Genomic DNA, 19744 nt, shown 5'->3' with positions numbered 1-19744 from the left:
GGACTAGAACTGTGGTCAACTGCATGGGAGTCCAGCAACATAGCCATTTTGCCAACTGCTGGTCCCTCTTGTAGAAAATATTAAAAAAAAAAAAAAAGTGATAGAATACCATTACCTGGAAAAGGAATGGTTTAGACTGATGCAGAGTGTCCTAAGGAAAAGTGCCAGGTCAATTTGTAAATGTCTCCGACTGCATCATGGGAGGACGGACAACAGCACATGTCACTTCGTGTTTATAGTTTGTGATGGTTGGTTTTTATTTGTGTCCCTTTTGCTAAACTGTCAAACCAGGAAGCAAAGCCCATGCTGCTTTCTGTGACTTTTATATCTAGGGCCTTTGCTTCTGTGTTTCCTGGCACGAAGTTCAGCCATATCATGGCGTGACCTGTGGGGCGCTTACTCATTCGTTTCATTGGCTATCCAGTGTCGGAGTGTCCCATGTGCCCGGTATACCGTCTTTCCAATATTAGAGAAATGTTCCTTAGAAATAATCTTATGTAAAAGTGGGAAACTACCATCAGAATATAAGGGGTTTGCAATGGTCAGAATTTGGAACACCATGCTCTTGGACCTTACTGTTTTAAAATATGTCTGCTATTTATTTTGCTTATTAACTACTAGGCCACACATTGGTCTCCATTTTTCATTCTTAACATCAGCATAAGAGGGTTTTGACTTCTCTTTATCCTTGCCGGCTCCTTTTATTTTCAGTCATTTTGATTATAAACATCTTAGTGGGTGTAAAGTATTATCTCATTGAAGTTTGGATCTATACTTTTGTTAATGACTAGTGATGTCGAACATCTTTTCTTGTGCTTTTTGGTCATTTGCATATCTTGGAGAAATGCCTATAGACTCAGATTCTTTGTGTTTTAATTGGGATATTTGACTTTTTACTATTGAGTGTAAGATTTCTTTATATATTTTGGATACACAGTCCTCATCACACATATGACTTGAAAGTATTTTCTCTTACCCTGTAGATTTTTTTTTTTTTTTGGAGATATTTTCACTGTAGGGCGCGTGCGCTTGCCAGACAGACAGAGAGAGACAGAGACAGAAAACGAGAAATCAACCCCCAGAGGGGATGGTCACGCTGCAATCCCTTCTCCTCCATTCTCCTCTGGGATCTTGGGCACGCATGCACACATGCCCGGCGTGAGTTTTAAGCCACTGGGTCCGGGACGCAAACCGCGGTCAACTACGTGGGAGTCCAGCAACATAGCCATTACGCTAACTGCTGGTTCCCCCTAGCCTGTAGATTCTTTAAACTTTTAAAAAAGTTCATTATTTAGGACCAGCAGATGGTATGATAATTACATTGCTGGACTCCCATGTAGTTGATGGTGGTTCGAGTCCCAGACCCAGTGATTTCAAACTCACTCCAAGAGCATGTGCAAGTGTGCGTAAGATCCTGAGAGGAGAATGGAGAAGGGATTGTGATGTGGCCATCCCTCCTGGGGTGATTTCTCACTTCCTGTCTTTCTGTCTGTCTGGTAAGTGAACACGCCCCATAGCAGAAACCTCTCTCTCCAAAAAAAAATAAATAAATAAAAAAGAAAAAGAAAGAAAAAAGTTTATTATTTCTTTCTTCCATGAGAGACAGAAAGAGAGAGAGACCGACAGGCAGACAGATGCCCCCAAAACGGTCTTCGGTCTTCACACTACAGTCTACCTCCAGCTTCAGCCAGATCCTGATCACAGGCATGCACCCAGCCGGTGGCTCAGGAAAACGCAACTGTGCGCCCACGTTTGTGCAACCCAGTCTCACGGAGTATCGTGTCACCACTGCACTGTCACCTGCCAGTTGTTTCAAGTCTTTTTTTTCTTTTCTTAAATTTGTTTTTGAATGCATATGCACAAGTGGGAAAGAGAGAGAGAGAGAGAGAACCCCCCAGTAGAGGTGGCTGCTGCAATCCTTTTTCCTCCAGTTTTCCATTCTGTCAGGTTCACGGGCACACAAACATACCCCTAGTGTGTTTTCCAAGCTACTGGGACTGGGACTTGAATCCTGGGGGGCCCTATAAATTTGGCTTCCTTTTTATGGTACTTAACTAACCACTGTGCTATGGAGTCCACCCTTTTCACTTTCTTGATGGCATTGTTTGCAACTCCCAAATTTTCAATTTGACATAGAACAATTTATCTATTTTCCTTCTCACTTTTTTATTTTGTGGATTCCTTCATATTTGTGGCAAGTAGACTTTAACTGGGCCCGCCTTGGTGGTGCAGGTGGTGGGGGCTGCATATATAAGGCCAGAGACTGTGTGAGAAGGCTTCAGGTTCGTGTCCCAGATCTGCCTCTGCACACTGGTGTGCTGTGGCTGCACCTGAGGTCTTGGAGGTGGCATGGCTCCAGCTAGCACTGCAGAGCTAAGACCCTGTTTGAAGGTACCTCCCTCTCTCTCAGGAAACAAATAAATAAACTAAAGAACAAACAAACAACAAACAAACAAAAAAACAATAAAACCCCCCAAACCCAGGATGCCTGTGACCTGGTGGTTAAGGCAGCTGGATGGATACTCATAGATAGTTGAGAAGTTCGAGTCCTGGCCACAGTGGGTTGCAAAACCACTGGGACATGTGCATGCATGCCTAAAATCCTAACAGGATGGAAGGATGAAGGCAAAGGGATTGTGACATGACCATGCTTCATGGGAATAATTTCTCCTCTCCCTCTTTCTGTCTCTTTCTGGCATGCCCATGTACCCTCCAACACAAAAAGCAAACAAACCCTAATTTTTTAGAGTAGTGTTCAGTTCACAGAATTGAATGTAAAGTACAGACAGTTTCCATATATTCCCTGCCCCCACAAAGGCACAGCCTCCCCCACTGTGTGCCTTCTGCACCAGAATGGAACATTCATTACGACTGATGAACCTGCCAGACACATCGTTATTACTCAAAGTCCATAGCTTACATTAGGATTCGCACCCAATGTACGGGCTATGTGCTAGGTTTTGAACAAAGGCATAAGAAAATGTGTCCACCATTATATTGTAGTATCACGTGGAACTGGTTAATTGACCTACAAGTTTATTGTCCTCTACTTGTTCATCCATCCCTCCCACTTAACCCTGACAACCACTGATCTTTTTACTGTCTCTATATTGGCTTTTTCCAGAATGTCACAGAGTTGGAGTTGTATAAAATGTGGCTTTTCCAGATTGACTCCTTACACTTGGCAGTATGCGTTTAAGGCTCTAAATTGCTCTAGCATACATTTATACATTCATTTATGCATTTTCTTACAATGATAAAAATCACTGTCTTTTTCTAGAATCTAAAAGTCTTAGTGCCTTATCAAGTGAATAGTCCCTGGTTATTTATTTTTTTTAACTTTAAGGAATACAAAAAGGAATTTGTGTCATAATTGAGATGACGTATCTGGGCTTTGTGGACAAGTAAACAAATCGATAACACTAAGCACATTGCTTAACTTCCCTGTCTCTGTTTCCTCATCTTTAACGCAGGTGCAATTATAGTATCTATTTAAAGAGCTTTTGCAAGGAAAAAAGTGTAAAAATACCATCATGTGAGAAATATGCGTTTTCCATGGATGTTTTGAAGACCCTTCACATTACTTGGAAAGATATTCTAGAGCTCATGGAACAGAAATTAAACAGAATAAATTAAAATGCTCAATTCATGATTTACAAAATCAACTTAAAACACAGAGCAACATGCATGGAGGACAGATGGGCTAGTTTAACATATGTAAGACAAGGTACACGTGGTGTGTAGGGTCAAATTCCTGTACCTGAATCCTGTGCAGTATTTACACATCCTTTCCATGTTGACAGTACGGTTACAAGGACCAGAATTGGAATTTGAGCAAGGGGGTCCCCATGGGCTAGAAAGCGTTGGTGTGCAACACTCACTTTCTTTTCTTTCTTTCTTTCTTTTTTTTTTTTTTTTTAGAGATTTTTGCTATAGGGTGTGCGCACTCACAGGAGAGATAGAGATAGAGTGAGACAGAAAGCGAGAAACTACCCCACCTCCAGGGGGGATGGATACACCACAATCCCTTCTCCTCCATTCTCATTGTGGGATTTTGGGCATGCATGCACACACACCGGGCATGAGTTTAAGCCACCAGGTCCAGGACTCGACTTGCGGTCAACTACATGGGAGTCCAGCGACATAGCCATTACACCACCTGCTGGTCCCAGTGACACTCACTTTCATCTGAGCAGTCGTGACTGAGAGCTTGCTTCCCAGGCCATGGACTGTAGAGCAGCAGCTCCCAGCACTCCTTAAAAGCCTCCTGATTCCTGTGTGCTGCAGGTGCTTCATTTATATTTAGTGTACACAGATATGTGTTGTTTGGTTTGTTTTTTAGTAAATCATAAGTACCGACTGTCTATTTTACCCTCCTATCCCTATCCATCCATGCCCATTGGCATGTACTCTCCTCACTCCCTCTGACATTTCGCAGGTTACTGTTCTGTCTTTGTAAGGCAGCCTTTTGTCCACCCCATTTGCACCCTTGTCTTCCAGAGCAGAACTAAACGCTCCCAAGTGTTACAGCCACTCCATGTTACCTGTATGCCCTGGGTTGTCGGGAAAGTCCTAATGTACTCTTTCTATGCAAAAATACATCATGACTTTTTCAAGAACTCAGTAGAAACAACCCAGTAAATGGTAATTATCAACACAACTTTAATATTTTAATTGTACCTAAGGGTGAATATTAGTTATCTAGCTAAACTTGATCAGATTAAACAAGTAATTAGAAATTTTTTAAAAAAAATTTAAATTTCATTTTCTTTTGTACGTTCAATCACGTTATTTAGCTTACAAAGTGAATATTTCAACATGTGAACATTTCTCCCTAGTCCAGTTGATAAACTTATAAAATTATCTTCAACAGATAATATCACATTTCTTTGTCCCATTAATGCTTTGCCTCTCTATTTTTCTTCTAAATGTCCTTCCTCAGACCCTGCTCTTTCACACACACTATATCTGCTATTCACATCCATTTATTGTGTTTCTATATCCTTTAGTCAATCAGTTTCAGTCGTAGAGTGTAGACACTCGGTATATATTAAGTGGAGACTTAAAGTAATTTCACTTAATTTTGACCGGAAATTGATAGTGAAGTGCACAGTGCATTAGCCAGACCTTTTTGCTATTCATCTAATTTATCCTCCCCTAGGCTGCATTTTTGGCTCTTGCTTACAAGGCTGGCACCACTTTTTATCTTTTCCTCTTATAGGCTTACCCTTGGTTCGTTCTGACCTACCTAGAGGAGCTAAATGCACAAGTGGATGTGACCCAGAGAGAGTGTCACAGTCACCACAGTGCCTGGACCACAGCTCATCAGGAACGTGGCAGAAACGTAACAGAAGAGGTCAGTGACTGAGCCAGAGGCAAGACAAAAATAGATCTCGAAAGTGTATTTTGAAAGAGAAAATGTTCAAGTTGTTTCCAGTAGGCTAGCAAAAATTCACATCTTAATGCTACTGATTGTTTAAAATCATACACATAATATAATGTCTGCATGCATATTTGTGTTTTCTTGACCATTTCTATCTCTTTATATAAACATTACTTACTTAAATAGATGCTAATATACTAGCTTTATTTTAGGACGGCCTCCTTTCATTCTGGCTGCAGACAAATGATTTTTACATGCTGTACAGACTGACGACATGCTGTACAGACTGAAGGCCCTTAACCAGCTATGTTATATTTTTGGCATGTAGAATTTGGATGTTTCCACAAAATGAAGATTAGCTACATTAGTCCTATATTTTGTTTATTAGGTTCTGCAAAAAAGTGCCAGCAACTCTGGTCTGAAGCAACTGCCAGAACCCTCAGACACTCATATAACGCCGGAAGGTTCTCTTGAGGAGACAGGGCAGCTGACAGTGGCACTGGTGAGGAAACTGGAAGAGAAACATCCCAAGGCTTCTGCTCAGAGGTAGGGCACTGACAGACGGAGCTTTATTGCTCAATGACATTCGATGTTTTCCTTCAGTTTCATGTAAGATTGATTTCTTGAAGATTATTGAAATATCTCAAAAGCCCTTTGGCTTTCAAGCATGGTACTTTTTGGGTCACATTTGATGAGGAGAGGTGACATTTATGTGTATTTTGTTAAAGACTGATGTGTGTTATTGTTCGCAAGTATGTTTAGGATGGATCTTACTAAAATACTGTGGAAGAGCATAATTAAAGCAGTACTGAGCATATGTCTGATTACGGAAATACCAGGAGTTCTTTAAGAAGGTACACCCATGCACAAGCCTTTTAATTTTTCATGAGGAGAGCCTTGTATTTGGACCTGAGGATAAGCATATAGTAGATAGTCTTTTTAAAAACTAATGTTATTTTATTTATTTATTTATTTATTTATTTATTTATTTATTTATTTATTTTTGAGAGATTTTCACTGTAGGGCGCGTGCACCCACCAGACAGACAGAGAGAGACATAGAGACAGAAAGCGAGAAATCACCCCCCAGGGGGGATGGTCACGCTGCAATCCCTTCTCCTCCATTCTCCTCTCGGGATCTTGGGCACGCACGCACACGTGCCCGGCGTGAGTTTTAAGCCACCGGGTCCGGGATGCGAACCGCGGTCGACTACGTGGGAGTCCAGCGACATAGCCATTACGCTAACTGCTGGTTCCCCTATTTTATTTATTTTTCAGTTTGATCAGAGAAGGGGAGAGAGAGAGAGAGAGCTGCCAGCAGGTCTGGAACTTGAACCACGGTCGGCTGTGTGGGAGTCCAAGGCCCTTAACCACCATGCTACCTGCCAGTCCCACAATAGATAGTCTTAAGTAGTGATCACTTAACAAATCAACTCTATTTCCATTACTAGAGCAAAACTAGCAGCAATAATTTTGCTAACCAATTAAAAATCTTCCATGATTGGAAAATGCAAACTATCTAATCCTCTTTAATTGGAAATGAATTATTATTATGTTGTTGTTGTTGGGTTTGATGCTATAAGTTACCAAATGACTTCATAAACTGCAATTTTAATCTATAATTGCTTAAAATTAATGTTGACTAGAATAGTCTTAAAGGAGTAATGCAATTCTCATTATATTTATTAAGGGAATTCCAAAATTTAAATATTGTAATGGTAGTTAGAAATGTCACTTACACAAAAAATGAAAAAAAATCTTGACAATTTTTATCTGAATTAAATGCTATTTTATATTCTTAAATTATATATTTTTATCTGGACTTTTGACAAGAGGGCAACATTTTTTTTTCCTGATAGAAAAAGGGATAGAAAATGTATTATCTCTTTTAGTTAGTATGTAAACCTCAAATCTTTTTTTATTCATCGTTTTGAAGATAGAACACAGAAAGACAAATAAGATAACAAGTTTAAGGGCCAGGAGGTGGCATGGTGAATTTAACCACTGGATTCCCACATGGCCGACTGTAATTTAAGTCCTGGACCCGGCAGCTTAAAGTTCACGCCAGACACGTGTGCATGCGTGCCTAAATCCAGAGAGGAGAATGGAGGAGAAGGGATTGCGGTGTGGCCATCCCCCCAGGGGGTGATTTCTCACTTTTCTTCTGTTTCTCTCTGGAGAGCACATGTACCCTATGGCAAAAACCTAAAACAAACAAACAGACAAACAAAAAACCCTAAAATTTAGTCCCTTACTCTGCCACAATATGGAGTTGTCCTGAGCAGTATGAAAACTTAGTTCCAGGTCTTCTTTTTCCTGCTGTTTGTTTGTTAATCACACACAAGGTTCTCAGCTCTCAAATGCTCCCCACGACCACAAGGCCACAGCCACCTAGCCAGACCATTCTCAGAAGCATGCTTCCTGCTCCTCATACATCTCTAGAATGTCAAGTCCTTGGAAACAGTTTCTAACGTTTTCCTCTAAACTAAAGAAACACTGGGGCCCTTGGGAGCTCACCCACTACTCTGCACGGTTGTTGCTGGCCTGTCTTCCTAGCCTTACCTGGCAGCCATCTCTCCTCTTCCCCATTTGAGAAAATGCCAGGGCCAGACTGGACCCTCGTCCATACCCTGCTTCTACTCTTGAAAGGGGCACAGATCACTTCTGCTCTCGGAGTCCCAAAGCTCAGATGGAGTTTCTGCAATTGCCCCGAGCTGGACTTGCCCTAGTGATAACTCCCTGCCACGGCACAGCTACGCCTTCCTCTCCGCGCTGGGAAACGTTTCCTCTGCTTGCCAAGGGCACTGAGGAGGGAGGGACTGGGCCTCTGCCGTGGTCGCTGCGGCTTCCCTAGCAGTCCAGGCGGTGATGCTCTAGGGAGAAAAGCAGGAGGTCCTGAGCGTGGTGAGTTCAAGAACAAACCCCACGGGCAATGCCAGCTCACACTCCACCACGTCTGTGTAAGTGGTTAGAATTAAATGAGATGTCTTTGTATTTCCGGGAGCATAGCAAACACTCAGTAAACAATAGTTGGGAAAGTACTCTGAAAGCAAGTAGAGACAGAGGAGTTTTCATGGGGACTGTGTTTAGATGTTTTAGTCGTTAGAAACCGACTGGCACATATATTTGAGATGTGAAGTCATGAGAAATGGCCCCAGGGCTTTCGTTTCGCACTCTCCAGGGCTCGAGTGAGGGTCCAGCAGTTCTTGTCTGCTGCTGTGGCTGCATTTTTCTGTAGGCTACTGGGATTTCTCTACCTTCTCTTCCCTCCACCCCTATAATTCACCACCGTAGAAGTGACTTCGGTTTTCTTCCTTTTCTTTCTGTTTCTTAACAAAGTTATGGTTGGAGTAAAGAGGGAGTGCTCAGAGCAGTCACTTCCCTCCCACTCTGGAGGGAAATGTGGGCAGCGAGAGCGTGCTGCTGACGGGCACACTGAGCACTCAGACCTCGGTTGTCGTCTTAGGGTTACAAACACACGGGAGTCAGAGCATTTCATTATTGTGGCTTCAAGAGAGGGCTTTATATTTCCTTGCTTTTATCAATGGTAATTCTATGAAATGAAGAACGAAAACACTGCACAAAATAAAGGAATAAAGTGAAATGATCTGAGCTGTGGAAATTGGAGACAGTGATAGAATCTTAGAAAGCCAGTGAGGACACTGAGCAGATGACACGAAGGGAGGGTATATAACTGAAGAGAATTCAATGATACAGCGTTATAAATTCATGTACTTTAAAGTAGCCAAGGCTGATCCTGCGGCCTGGTAGCTAAGGTGTCCAGATCCCACATGGCCGACTGTGCAGTTTGAGTCCCAGACCAAGTGGCCTGAAAAACATGCTAGCACGTGTGCATGCAGGCCCCAGTCCCAAACAGTGGAGAGACGGAGGAGAAGGGACTGCAGTGTGACCCTATCCAGAGGCAGTGCTTCCTCGTTTCCCTCTCTCTCTGTCTCTCTCTGGCAAGCACATGTGTCCTCTGTGGAAAAAAAAAAAAAAAGAAAAGAAAAAAGCCAAGGAGAGAGAACCACAAGGAACCAAATTTGAGATTGAGACAAGGCAGAGTAGGCAGCAGCAGGTGATAAATGAAAATCAAAGATAATATTAGACTGTAAATAACAGCTAACATTACCAAACAGTGCTTAAGTGCATTATTTGTCAATAACTTATGAGGTATGTAAAACAAAGGCATCATCTGTGTTTTACTGATGAGGAAACTGAGACACAGTGAGATTATATCACTTGGGTACGGCCTCTCAGCTGATTTAAGTCAGGCCCATCTGACTCCCAAGTCTTACTGTCTTTTTATTGTGCTTTAATAGTAATATTTTAAGGTGAATGAAACTAGCTAGTATGGGCTGGGGTAGACAGTGGTGCAGTGACACTCTGCAAGGCAGCCCACGTGGGAAGGTTGCTGGTTCAGGTCCAGAGACCTCCCTGAGTGCACCAGGCGGGCATTTGAAACTCTCTCCTGAATCTGACTCTTCATCTCCTTAGCTTCTGCCTGACTATCCATGCTCTAGGCTTAGCGATGATTCCAAATCTCCAGCCTTTCAGATGGAGGCTACTATTTTAACTGGATAGCTTGAAAAGGGAACCTTTAAACAAGGTGCAACCATTTAGAGTAAGAAAAGTAAGAGATAAGTCAATATATTCAGTTTCCAGTGAAGATGAAACAAGAGGCGTCACTTTTGGTGAAGGCTAAAGAAGAGAAACTAAGGGAAACTGTGAACCTCTGACTTCTCATTGCACCTGTCTAATAGAAGGCTCGACTCACTGACTTACAGAGGGTTGGATAGACTTGAGATTTCTAAAGTCCCTTTCTGATCAAGTGACTGGACCCTCCCACTTTAGCCAGGCCTTTTCTCACTTTGGTGGTTCTGTTCACCTTTGAATATATAAATTTCAGTGATAGAAAAGTAACAGATGTCATTTGTTGAATTCTTATTGTGTGCCAACTGCTATTCTAAGTACCCGCTTTTTCTTATCTTTTTTAATGATTTTTTTTAAAACTTTATTTATTTAAATTTGACCAGAGAGGGACAGAGTTGGGAGGGAGTGAGAAAACAACCCACTAGGTATGGGACTCGAACCACCGTCAACCATTTTTGAGTCCAGTGCCCTTAACCATCATGCCACCTGCCAGTCCCAAGTACCTGCTTATTCTTGTAACGATGTGGTAGCTGGACTTACTCATCGCCATCATAACCTGAGAGAAGGGACGGCCACAATCAATACAGACACATAAGCTGGGAGCAGAGGCTTACTTAGTGAGCCCCACCCTACAGATGGTCAGTGGAGGAGAAAGGATTTGAACCCAGGCCCCTATAGCTCTATAGATCGTTTTTCCTATTAGTTTTCATTTTACCAAGTTTATAACAATGCCATATTGAGTAGTCATATTAAATCGTTACTAAAATTTTATACCTACCATTATCATAAAACAGTTGATTAGACCATTGTCATTTGGATTGGTGTATTTTTTGAATACTATCCTTACACACACACACACACACACACACACACACACACACAATCTAAAACCGTCACCGAAACCCCGGCTCTTCTGCATATCAAATCATTTCATTTCAGATCCATTTCAAACACTTGTGAAAACAATCTAATTATTGGTCCTTTTTTTGTAACGTGAACAAATTTTTTTTCCCATTAAAAAAAAGAGAAGAATTCTTGATTCTGAGTTCGTGGCAGGTTATATTTTCCTGTTGCTTTAGCCATACGCTAACAAAATACTGTTGCCCCTCTCTCAGTGGGGTATAGGGAAGTGGTTCTCTCCTTGCATGGGTAAAGTACGCAGCATGTGCATTTAATTCTAAGTCTGGTCCAAAATAAAATAAACGACCTATCCCAGCTTCTGTAAGTGTCTGGAATGTGTGTGCTTATGTTCGTTTATCCAAAGGAGCCCTTTACCCTTATTTAAATCGAACAGGGGGTGGGGAAGGACCAGGACAGCCAACAAAGCATGCTGACCCAGCTTGTCACCCAGTGACCTGTGAGAAGGAAATAATGAACTGTGAGTAGCTGTCATCTTAACTGTTTCTGACAGTTTGCCTTTGGGCGCATCTGTGTTAGTTGCATTGGAAAGGCCTTTGTTCTTTTCCCACTATGACTTCCCCAGCGCTGAGGGGTTTGCTGGCTACTGTGTTCCTGAGCAGCCCCTTCCTGCCCAGGGAAGAGAGCAGCTGCTGTGGATTGCACTGACGTTTCCCTTCATGACTCAACGTGGCATGTGCTTCACCCTTACCAAAGAGGGTATGCATTTAAAAGTCCTTTGAGTTTTTTCAGTTAAAATATACTTGAGTGTCTAGAGAGTTGATACTAATAAAAAAGAAATAATAGCATGCATTTAGTTATCCTAGTCTTATGTAGGTAAAGGTGACAGTTAATCGGAAGGGCCGGTGATCTGAAGGAAACATATCAAAATATTAACAGTTGTTATTGAACTTGTAATTTATTTTCCAGATTTTAATAATTGCAACTTTATATTTGCAATTGGACAAAAACTGATTCAAGTTGTGAAAAGCATTTGATACATACTTCACTAGTTTGAATATTTGGGCTAAAATGGATATGGCTTTGCTACATATTGTTTCATATTTTCCACCAATAAATTTTAAATAAGCCTCTATCTAATAATTTAAACTTTCAAATATTACTGAACTGCATTTTAAAGTGAATCTAGTGTATACAATTATTATAATCATTAGGAGATGTACTGTGATAAGAAACAGGTGTTCTGTCCCCTGGTTTCTTGAAGTACAACCACTATTTCAATTATAACAAAAGCAGAACATGTTAATAATGCATATCGTACCCTGAGAGAATTGTTTAAATTAAACTCAAAGCTTCATTTATGAAATAGAATTCCTGAGTCAGTTGTAAAGTCTGACTTCCCTTTGTACAGTGGCTGTAAAATCAGTGCTCCTGCTCTAATTAAGTCTGGCTGACGTGGCTGGGAGAGACGCCGAGCCCTGGGTCTCCTTTCTCCTCACCAGGCCAAGGGGACAGGAATCCAAACTACCCTGCCTCAGTCAATTTAGAGGGCCTCCTCTCCCCAATAAAAAAGAAGAAATGAAGCTTGAGAAGTGACCTGCGTTTTTTTTTTTTCGTTTTCATGGCTTTTGTTTCTTGATAAAAGATTTGAGATGTACTAGCGAAAGGAACTCTTACAGTCTTGGCCTTTTCAAAGAAAAGTAAATTAATAGTCCTGATAAAATTTTTAAGCAGACAAATGATGATTACGTCTGTGTAATTCTAAATCGTAAGGAGCCCATGTTAAATCTGGAAAGAGTCTGACTCTGACTGACTGTTGAGTGTGTGAGTTATTACCCTAGCAAGTCACTTGTGGAGTTTGGCCTGTGGTTGGTAGTCATACGTAACACTTTTATTTGCTTCGTTGAACTTTCTCCTCGTTTTGTTTGGTAAATATCTGCATGATTTTTGCATAGATTCTGAATGCGTGGGTCAGCTTTGAACATAGGCAGTCGGACAGTCTTTTTAGGGAGAGTGGATAGTTTAGATTGCCACAGCTTTAATTCTTGGTTTAGGAACTCTTACCAATAAAGTAAACGTTGACATTACAATTCTTTTGATGTTCGCTAAATCCAAGACAGTTTCTCAGAGTAAAATCCTATGTTAGATTATATTACCTTTCTTAGCTACTGAAAATTCTCAACTTTAAGCATGTGCATGTAGTTTGTTTATACTGTACGCAAGAGTAAGATGTAGTATTTAAGGACTGGGATCATAGTGTGTTCCACAGACTTACAGATATAATGTTTTTTTTTTTTTTTTTTTTTTTTTTTTTTTTTTTTTTTTTTTTTTTTTTTTTTTTTTTTTTTTTTTTTTTTTTTTTTTTTTTTTTTTTTTTTTTTTTTTTTTTTTTTTTTTTTTTTTTTTTTTTTTTTTTTTTTTTTTTTTTTTTTTTTTTTTTTTTTTTTTTTTTTTTTTTTTTTTTTTTTTTTTGATTAGAAAAGTCAAATATCCTGATATTGGCTGACATTATTGCCTGTTGGGGTTTATGCCAAAAATAGAATTTCCACACAGCAGTGCGTGAAAATGGGACGCCTCTCGAATGTCACAGACATGGAGAGAAAGCAGAGGACTTTATGTTTGGAAGACGTTGTGGAGGAGAAAGTTCTAGAGCCAGGCTGAAGAGGCTAGTTGGGGGCTATTTTGTTTGGAAGGAAAGAGAAGAGCATTTCATGAAGGGTGACAGTATGATTCCTTATTTATAAAATGATGGCTCCCCTAAGAACGACGTGTAACCTAGTGAAGTTTTTCTTGTGAAAATTGTCATTCGGCTCTGTTGGTTTGTCTTTTTATATGCCACACTTTATGGGAAACCTAGGATTTTTCCTAATTCCTACTTACACAGCTCATTTATCAAGCAGAAAGCTCTCATCATAAGGTACTTTTACTTTTCTAGCAGGTTCTCCTGAAACAACCAGAAATGTTTTTTCCCTTTTTTGCACTCTTAACTAAACAGATAGCAACATTTTTCTTTTTAAATGAAGGCATGAACTCTTTAAGATTAATAAGACTTTTACTTTTGAAAGTTTTTACTTTTTTTTTTTTTTAAACAAGTCTAGCTCGGGTATAATTGAATCTATTTCTGCCATTGTGAAAAGCTGAAAGTCAAAAAACTCTCCTGTGCCCTGAGATAGGTTGGGAAAACTAAGGTCTCTTCCTGTTTGTTTGAGACATGCCATCTGTGGTTACCCAGATACCTGTATTGTCTGAAGATGATTGAGACTGTTGGGTAGCCCTTCATACTAAAACATAGAACATCCTTTTCCTGTGAATGGTTGAATACTACTCAGCATTAAGAAGGACTGTTCAGCTGGCCCCATAGCACAGTGGTTAAGTACTGGGCACTGGGAGCCAGATCCCACATGGCCACCCACAGTTCGAGTCCCAGCCCCAGCAGCTTGAAAAGACCCTGGTCATATGTGATGCCTGCCCCCAGTCCTGATAGGGTAGAGAAATGAAGAGGGAAGTGTGCAGCATGACCATGTTCTCTGTCCCTCCTTCTCTCTGGTGCATGCGCTTGTCCTCTGCCAATTTAAAAGAAAAAGGAAGGAATAATCCATTAATACACACAGCTTGAATGACCCTCCGTGAAATTATGCTAAGTGAAAAAGCCTATCCTGAAAGGATACACACTCTGTGATTCCATTTATGCAACATTCAAGGAATGTACTGTAAGGATAACAAATGGATTAGTGGTTCCAGGTTAGGAATGTGAGGCGGGGCTGGGAGTGGATCTAGAGACAGTCTTGTGATTGAAGAGTGAGTGTTTTCATTGCGATTGTAGCTAAATACGTGAAAAAAACTGCAGAGAGCAGAACACATGAGCACATGCATAACTGGTGACCTTTGAAAAGACGTTATGGATTGTACCAGTGTCACTTTCTTGTTCTTGATATTATACCATAGTTGTATAAGATATTACCACTGGAGAAGTCTGGAGAAGGGTTTATGGGACTCCTCTGTACATTTCTTTGCAACTTCCCATAAATCTATAATTACTACAAAACAAAAAGTTTTAAAAAAGAAATTCCCAAGTGGAAATACCCAGTAGTGAGCGCAGACTCCATGCTGTCGGAGAGCTCTTCTGAAAGGGATGACTTGACGGCACTCATGAACTCATCTAGGCAGCTCTGTGCTGCTGAGGAGAAACTTTTTTTTAAATAGGATTTATTGAGAGCCTCTGAAAATATGGTACCACTAGAACTAGATGCCAAGTGCTTCTCTAAATTTATCAGTTTATGTTAGCATTTTTAAAAAGAAAGCTGTTAGTTACAAGACAGGTTCCTTGTTCTAACAGCAGATGGAGGTATTCAACATATTTCTACTAGGGAAACTTAGGCTAAGCTATGTAGAATGTTACAATGCATTGGAAGTTCGTTTCCCCGTAAGAGGAACAAAATACTGTAAATTCAATAAATTGTGAGGGAAGAACTTTACCTTGTGTCAGGTCTAACAAGTGGGTCAGACATAAAGAAATTTAAGAATAAAAATCAAATTCCTAAATTAGAGATTTTTTAACTTGTTTTACTCAGGAAATTTGAGTTTCTTCTACTCATTTTACTGATAAGAAATATGTGCAGGAAAAACTGTATGTGTGTGTGTGTGTGTGTGTGTGTGTGCATGCAGGTGTGTGGGTTTGAGAGATTAGAGCACTTATTTTTTTATCTAGGAGTCTACATACAAATTGTGGTTTACTGCTATGCCATGATGCCATTACTCGAAGGTTAAACAGAAGTATGTCTAGCATCTCTCTATTTTCTGAAAGCCCAAATATAACAATTAGGTTATTATTGTTCTAAAATATCAGCACAAACACTCCTGTGGTAATAACTGCTGGTACTTGTTATCTATCACTGTGTAACAAAATACCATAAACTTGGCAGGTTTTGGCAACACCCAGTTACTGTCTCAAAGTTCTGTGACTCAGAAACCCAAAGAGGCCTGACTGGATTCTCTACTTAGGGTCTCATACACCGGAATTAAAGTGCTGGCTGGGCTGGACTGTATGTGGAGGTTCTAAGAAAGAAGTGGCTTCCAAATTATTCTATACTGTAGGTCAAATTTTAAGGTAGGGGGCCCCCTTTTCTTGCTAGCTGTCACTTAGGGCTGCTATTAGTTTCCAGGGGGTGCCCACACTTTGTGGCACTGGCCCCTTCCATCTCTAAAGTTAGGGCTGGTATACCAAATGCTCCCTGTGTGTTGAATCTCTCTCACTTCCCATCTGCCACTTGCTGGTGAAAACACTCTACTTTTAAAGGCATCAGGTCCGCAGGAACCCAGAAGTATCAACTAAAGTCTTGAACTGCTACACAAGAGGCCCCATTACCAAGGGATTGTTGTGTGCTGATTGGCTTAGACCTAGGTCACGTGCTCTGAGACCTGGAGCTGGGGTAGGTCACTTTTATCGGAACCACAGAGTCTAAGGGCAAGGGAGGGCTGATTCTCAGAAGGAAACCAGGGTCAGGTTGCCAGAGGACAGGGAAGGATGCCAAGGGAGACAAAGCGATGACCACAACAGTGTCATTCCCAGTCAAGGGGATGTGGGATGTGTGAGTGGTGTCCAGGTATTTCAGTTCACTTGCTCCTGGAATGAAGCAGTCCTGAAAGACTGAAAGGAAAGGGGTGGGGAGGAGCTGTGGTTTTCAGACTGTGCTTTGAGCGAACCTTAGAGTTCTGCTTCTAAAAGTGAAGGGATGGGGACCAGCAGATGGCCTAGCGGTTACGTCACTGTACTCCCTCCTCTTAAATGACCACAGTTGGAGCCCAGATCTGCTGCCTTAAAATTCATGCCAGGCACGTGTGCCTGTGTGCCCAAGATCCCAAGAGGAGAATGGAGGAGAAAGGATTGCAGCATGGTCAGTCCTGGCCAATCCACCCTAGGGGGTGATTTCTTGCTTTCTGTAGAGCCAGCGCAACTTATAGCAAAAAATCTCTCTCTCAAACAAAAAAATATATGAATGAAAGAATGAAGGCTTGGTCCCTTTCTTAGAAAAAACCATGCTTAGACTTCCTTTACTTACTTTACAAAAAGTATTTTAAAAATAACTGCCATGTGAGCAGAGGGCATAGAGGTGAGGGTGACTGGATTCTGTATGGCCGGTTGTGCAGTTCAAGTCCCAGATCCAGTGGTTTGAAAACTGCCAGGCACGTGTGCATGCATGTCCAAAATCCTGAGAGGAGGATGGAGAAGGGATTGAAGTGTGGCCATCCCCTTTGAGGGGTGATTTTATCATTTTTCCTCAGTCTCACTCCACTGAGTGCACGCACCCAAAGCAAAACAAAACCACACAAAACAAAACCAGAAAAACTCACTTGCCCGGTTTGTTTATTGTAGAACCTAGCGCAAGAAGACAAGGTAGTGTCTAGCACAGAATTACTTACGTGGGTGTTCTCGTACTGATGTATTACCGCATTCCATGTCTCCATTGCAGAGACAGATTTGTGTGCCGTTAAGGTCATCTTTTCTCTCTTCAAATTGCAGGTGAAGATTTCGAGGCCCAAATAAGCTGAACAATTTGTCTAAGGTCACCCAGTGGGTCAAGAATCCCAATTTTATGTTTCATTCCTCGTACTCCATGCTTCAAACTATAGTTTCATTGTCTTAATTTTGTCCTCTGTGTTGAGAGGGTGGTGACTATGGAAGAATAGAAGACGATGGAGTTACTAATTCTTTATTATTATTTTTAGTTCTTAATATCGAATTGTATTAGAATATAAGTGTGGTTGTGGCTTTGCTTAGAATAATTAATTTATCAAGTTGTTTGATGACAAAATATAGAAACTAGGCTTATTTCTTTAGTCCAATATTTTATGTGAAATATTAACATAAAGTCATCTTTTGTGTGTGTTTTTGCTTCTTTTATATTTTATGTCATGATGCTTCTTCATATAAGTCTTCTGGAGGCAAAAAGATGACACAGTTAAGGAAAGACAGAGTCAGCCTGGGCAAGGATCCCACCTTGATGAAATCTCTTTCTCTTTGCATTTCCAGTGCTCCCTCTGTGACACGAGGTGTAATTCCTGCAGTGGTAGTGGTGAGCTGAGATGACACATGGAATCGGGGGAGGGGGTGAGCTGAGATAGCACATGGAATCAGGGGGGTGGTGAGCTGAGATGACTCATGGAATTGGGGGGGGTGAGTTGAGATAGCACATGAAATCAGGGGGGTGGGGAGCTGATGGATGGGGGGAGGTGGTGAGCTGAGATAGCACATGGAATCAGGGGGTGGTGAGCTGAGATAGCACATAAAATTGGGGTGGTGAGCTCAGATAACACATGGAATCGGGGGTGGTGAGCTGAGATAGCACATGGAATCGGGGCGGTGAGCTCAGATAACACGTGGAATCAGGGGGTGGTGAGCTGAGATAGCACATGGAATCGGGGTGGTGAGCTCAGATAACACATGGAATCTGGGGTGGTGAGCTGAGATAACACATGGAATCAGGGGGGTGGTGAGCTGAGATAGTACATGGAATCAGGGGGTGGTGAGCTAACACATGGAATCAGGGGGGTGGTGAGCTGAGATGACACATGGAATCATGGAATCAGGGGGTGGGGAACTGATGGAATCAGGGGGGTGGTGAGCTGAGATGACACATGGAATCATGGAATCAGGGGGTGGTGAACTGAGATAGCACATGGAATCGGGGTGGTGAGCTAACACATGGAATCATGGAATCGGGGGTAGTGAGCTGAGATAGCACATGGAATCGTGGGTAATGAGCTGAGATAGCATGTGGAATCAGGAGGGTGCTGAGCTGAGATAGCACGTGGAATGGAGTGGCAGTGTAGTGCAGTACTGATAGTCAGGAGCACAGGTTGGGAACAGGGGTCCTGGGTCAGAATAGCACCAGTTGTGTGACATTGGCTTGTTCACTCCCTTCTGGGCGTCCCCTTTCTAATCTGCCAAGTGGGAATGTTGATGACACCAGCAGTGTAGGGCCATTGCAGGGGCAGGCGAGTCCGTGTCTGTGAAGCATCGGGAGCACCTTGAAACCATCTCTTTACTCATTTGTTATATCCTATTGTCTGTTTTTCCTTGAGAATATGAGCTACGTGACAACAGGGACTGGTTGTCTGCTTTCCTCCATCCACCCAGAGCCCAGAACATTACCCAGCACAGTCACTGCGAACTAAAATAGATTACTAAATGAATTAATGATTCAAGCTAATGAAACAAGCATTAAGGCCCTGTGGTCCACTACACGACTGCTGTGTCGCCATGTAATATTGTGTGGCTACATGATAATCCTCTCGCTGAGAAGTCTCAATCATTTTTTGGTCTTTATTTCTAAATGAAATGCTTACAAATATTCTTGACCCACTCCGCTGGTGTGGCATTGGTGACATGTCCAGAATGTGTGGTTTCTGTTTAGGAATTTTTTTTCTTTTAAAATAATTATTTAATTCCATTTATTATTTTTTAATTTTACCAGACAAAGCAGAGAGAGAAAGAGAGAAAGGGAAAACGAGAAAGCAAGCCACCAGGCCCAGGACCCAATCCGCAGTCAGCCGTGTGCAAATCCAGTGCTCCCATCCATCACCCCACCTGCCGGCCCCTCTGTTTAGGACCTTTAACGCACTAAATACCTCAACCAGAGCACAACTGAGACCTTTTCCCCCTGTCTACAGAGACGCACACAATGCCCTGGTATTTCACCACACTAACCCCAGAGGAGTGCCAGTTTCTCGATTCTGTTGACCTGGCTTTTCTAGCTCACAGCTGTTCTCTGTTATAGTGTACAACCTCTGGGATAAAACAGGGTTTAGGGTGCTTTCTCATTTGTTCAGTGTTTTTATTTTTTTCCTGCTG

The 19744-nt window shown here is 41.6% G+C and overlaps 1 protein-coding gene across 1 annotated transcript in view; it reads left to right on the top strand.

The window, feature by feature from the left end:
- The window catches only part of DCDC1 (doublecortin domain containing 1), a 224732-nt gene that overhangs the window by 59308 nt on the left and 145680 nt on the right, over positions 1 to 19744 (top strand). Inside the window, exons 10-11 of the mRNA XM_027772760.1 lie at positions 5222 to 5356; positions 5772 to 5929. Of these exons, the coding sequence (XP_027628561.1) occupies positions 5222 to 5356; positions 5772 to 5929 (293 nt within the window). The remainder of the gene's footprint in view (positions 1 to 5221; positions 5357 to 5771; positions 5930 to 19744) is intronic.

The sequence above is a fragment of the Tupaia chinensis genome, unplaced genomic scaffold, assembly GCF_000334495.1.
Source record: "Tupaia chinensis unplaced genomic scaffold, TupChi_1.0 Scaffold000037_9, whole genome shotgun sequence".
NCBI lineage: Eukaryota > Metazoa > Chordata > Mammalia > Scandentia > Tupaiidae > Tupaia > Tupaia belangeri.
Note: the sequence above shows the minus strand (reverse complement) of the source record. Positions and strands in the feature narration are given on the sequence as shown.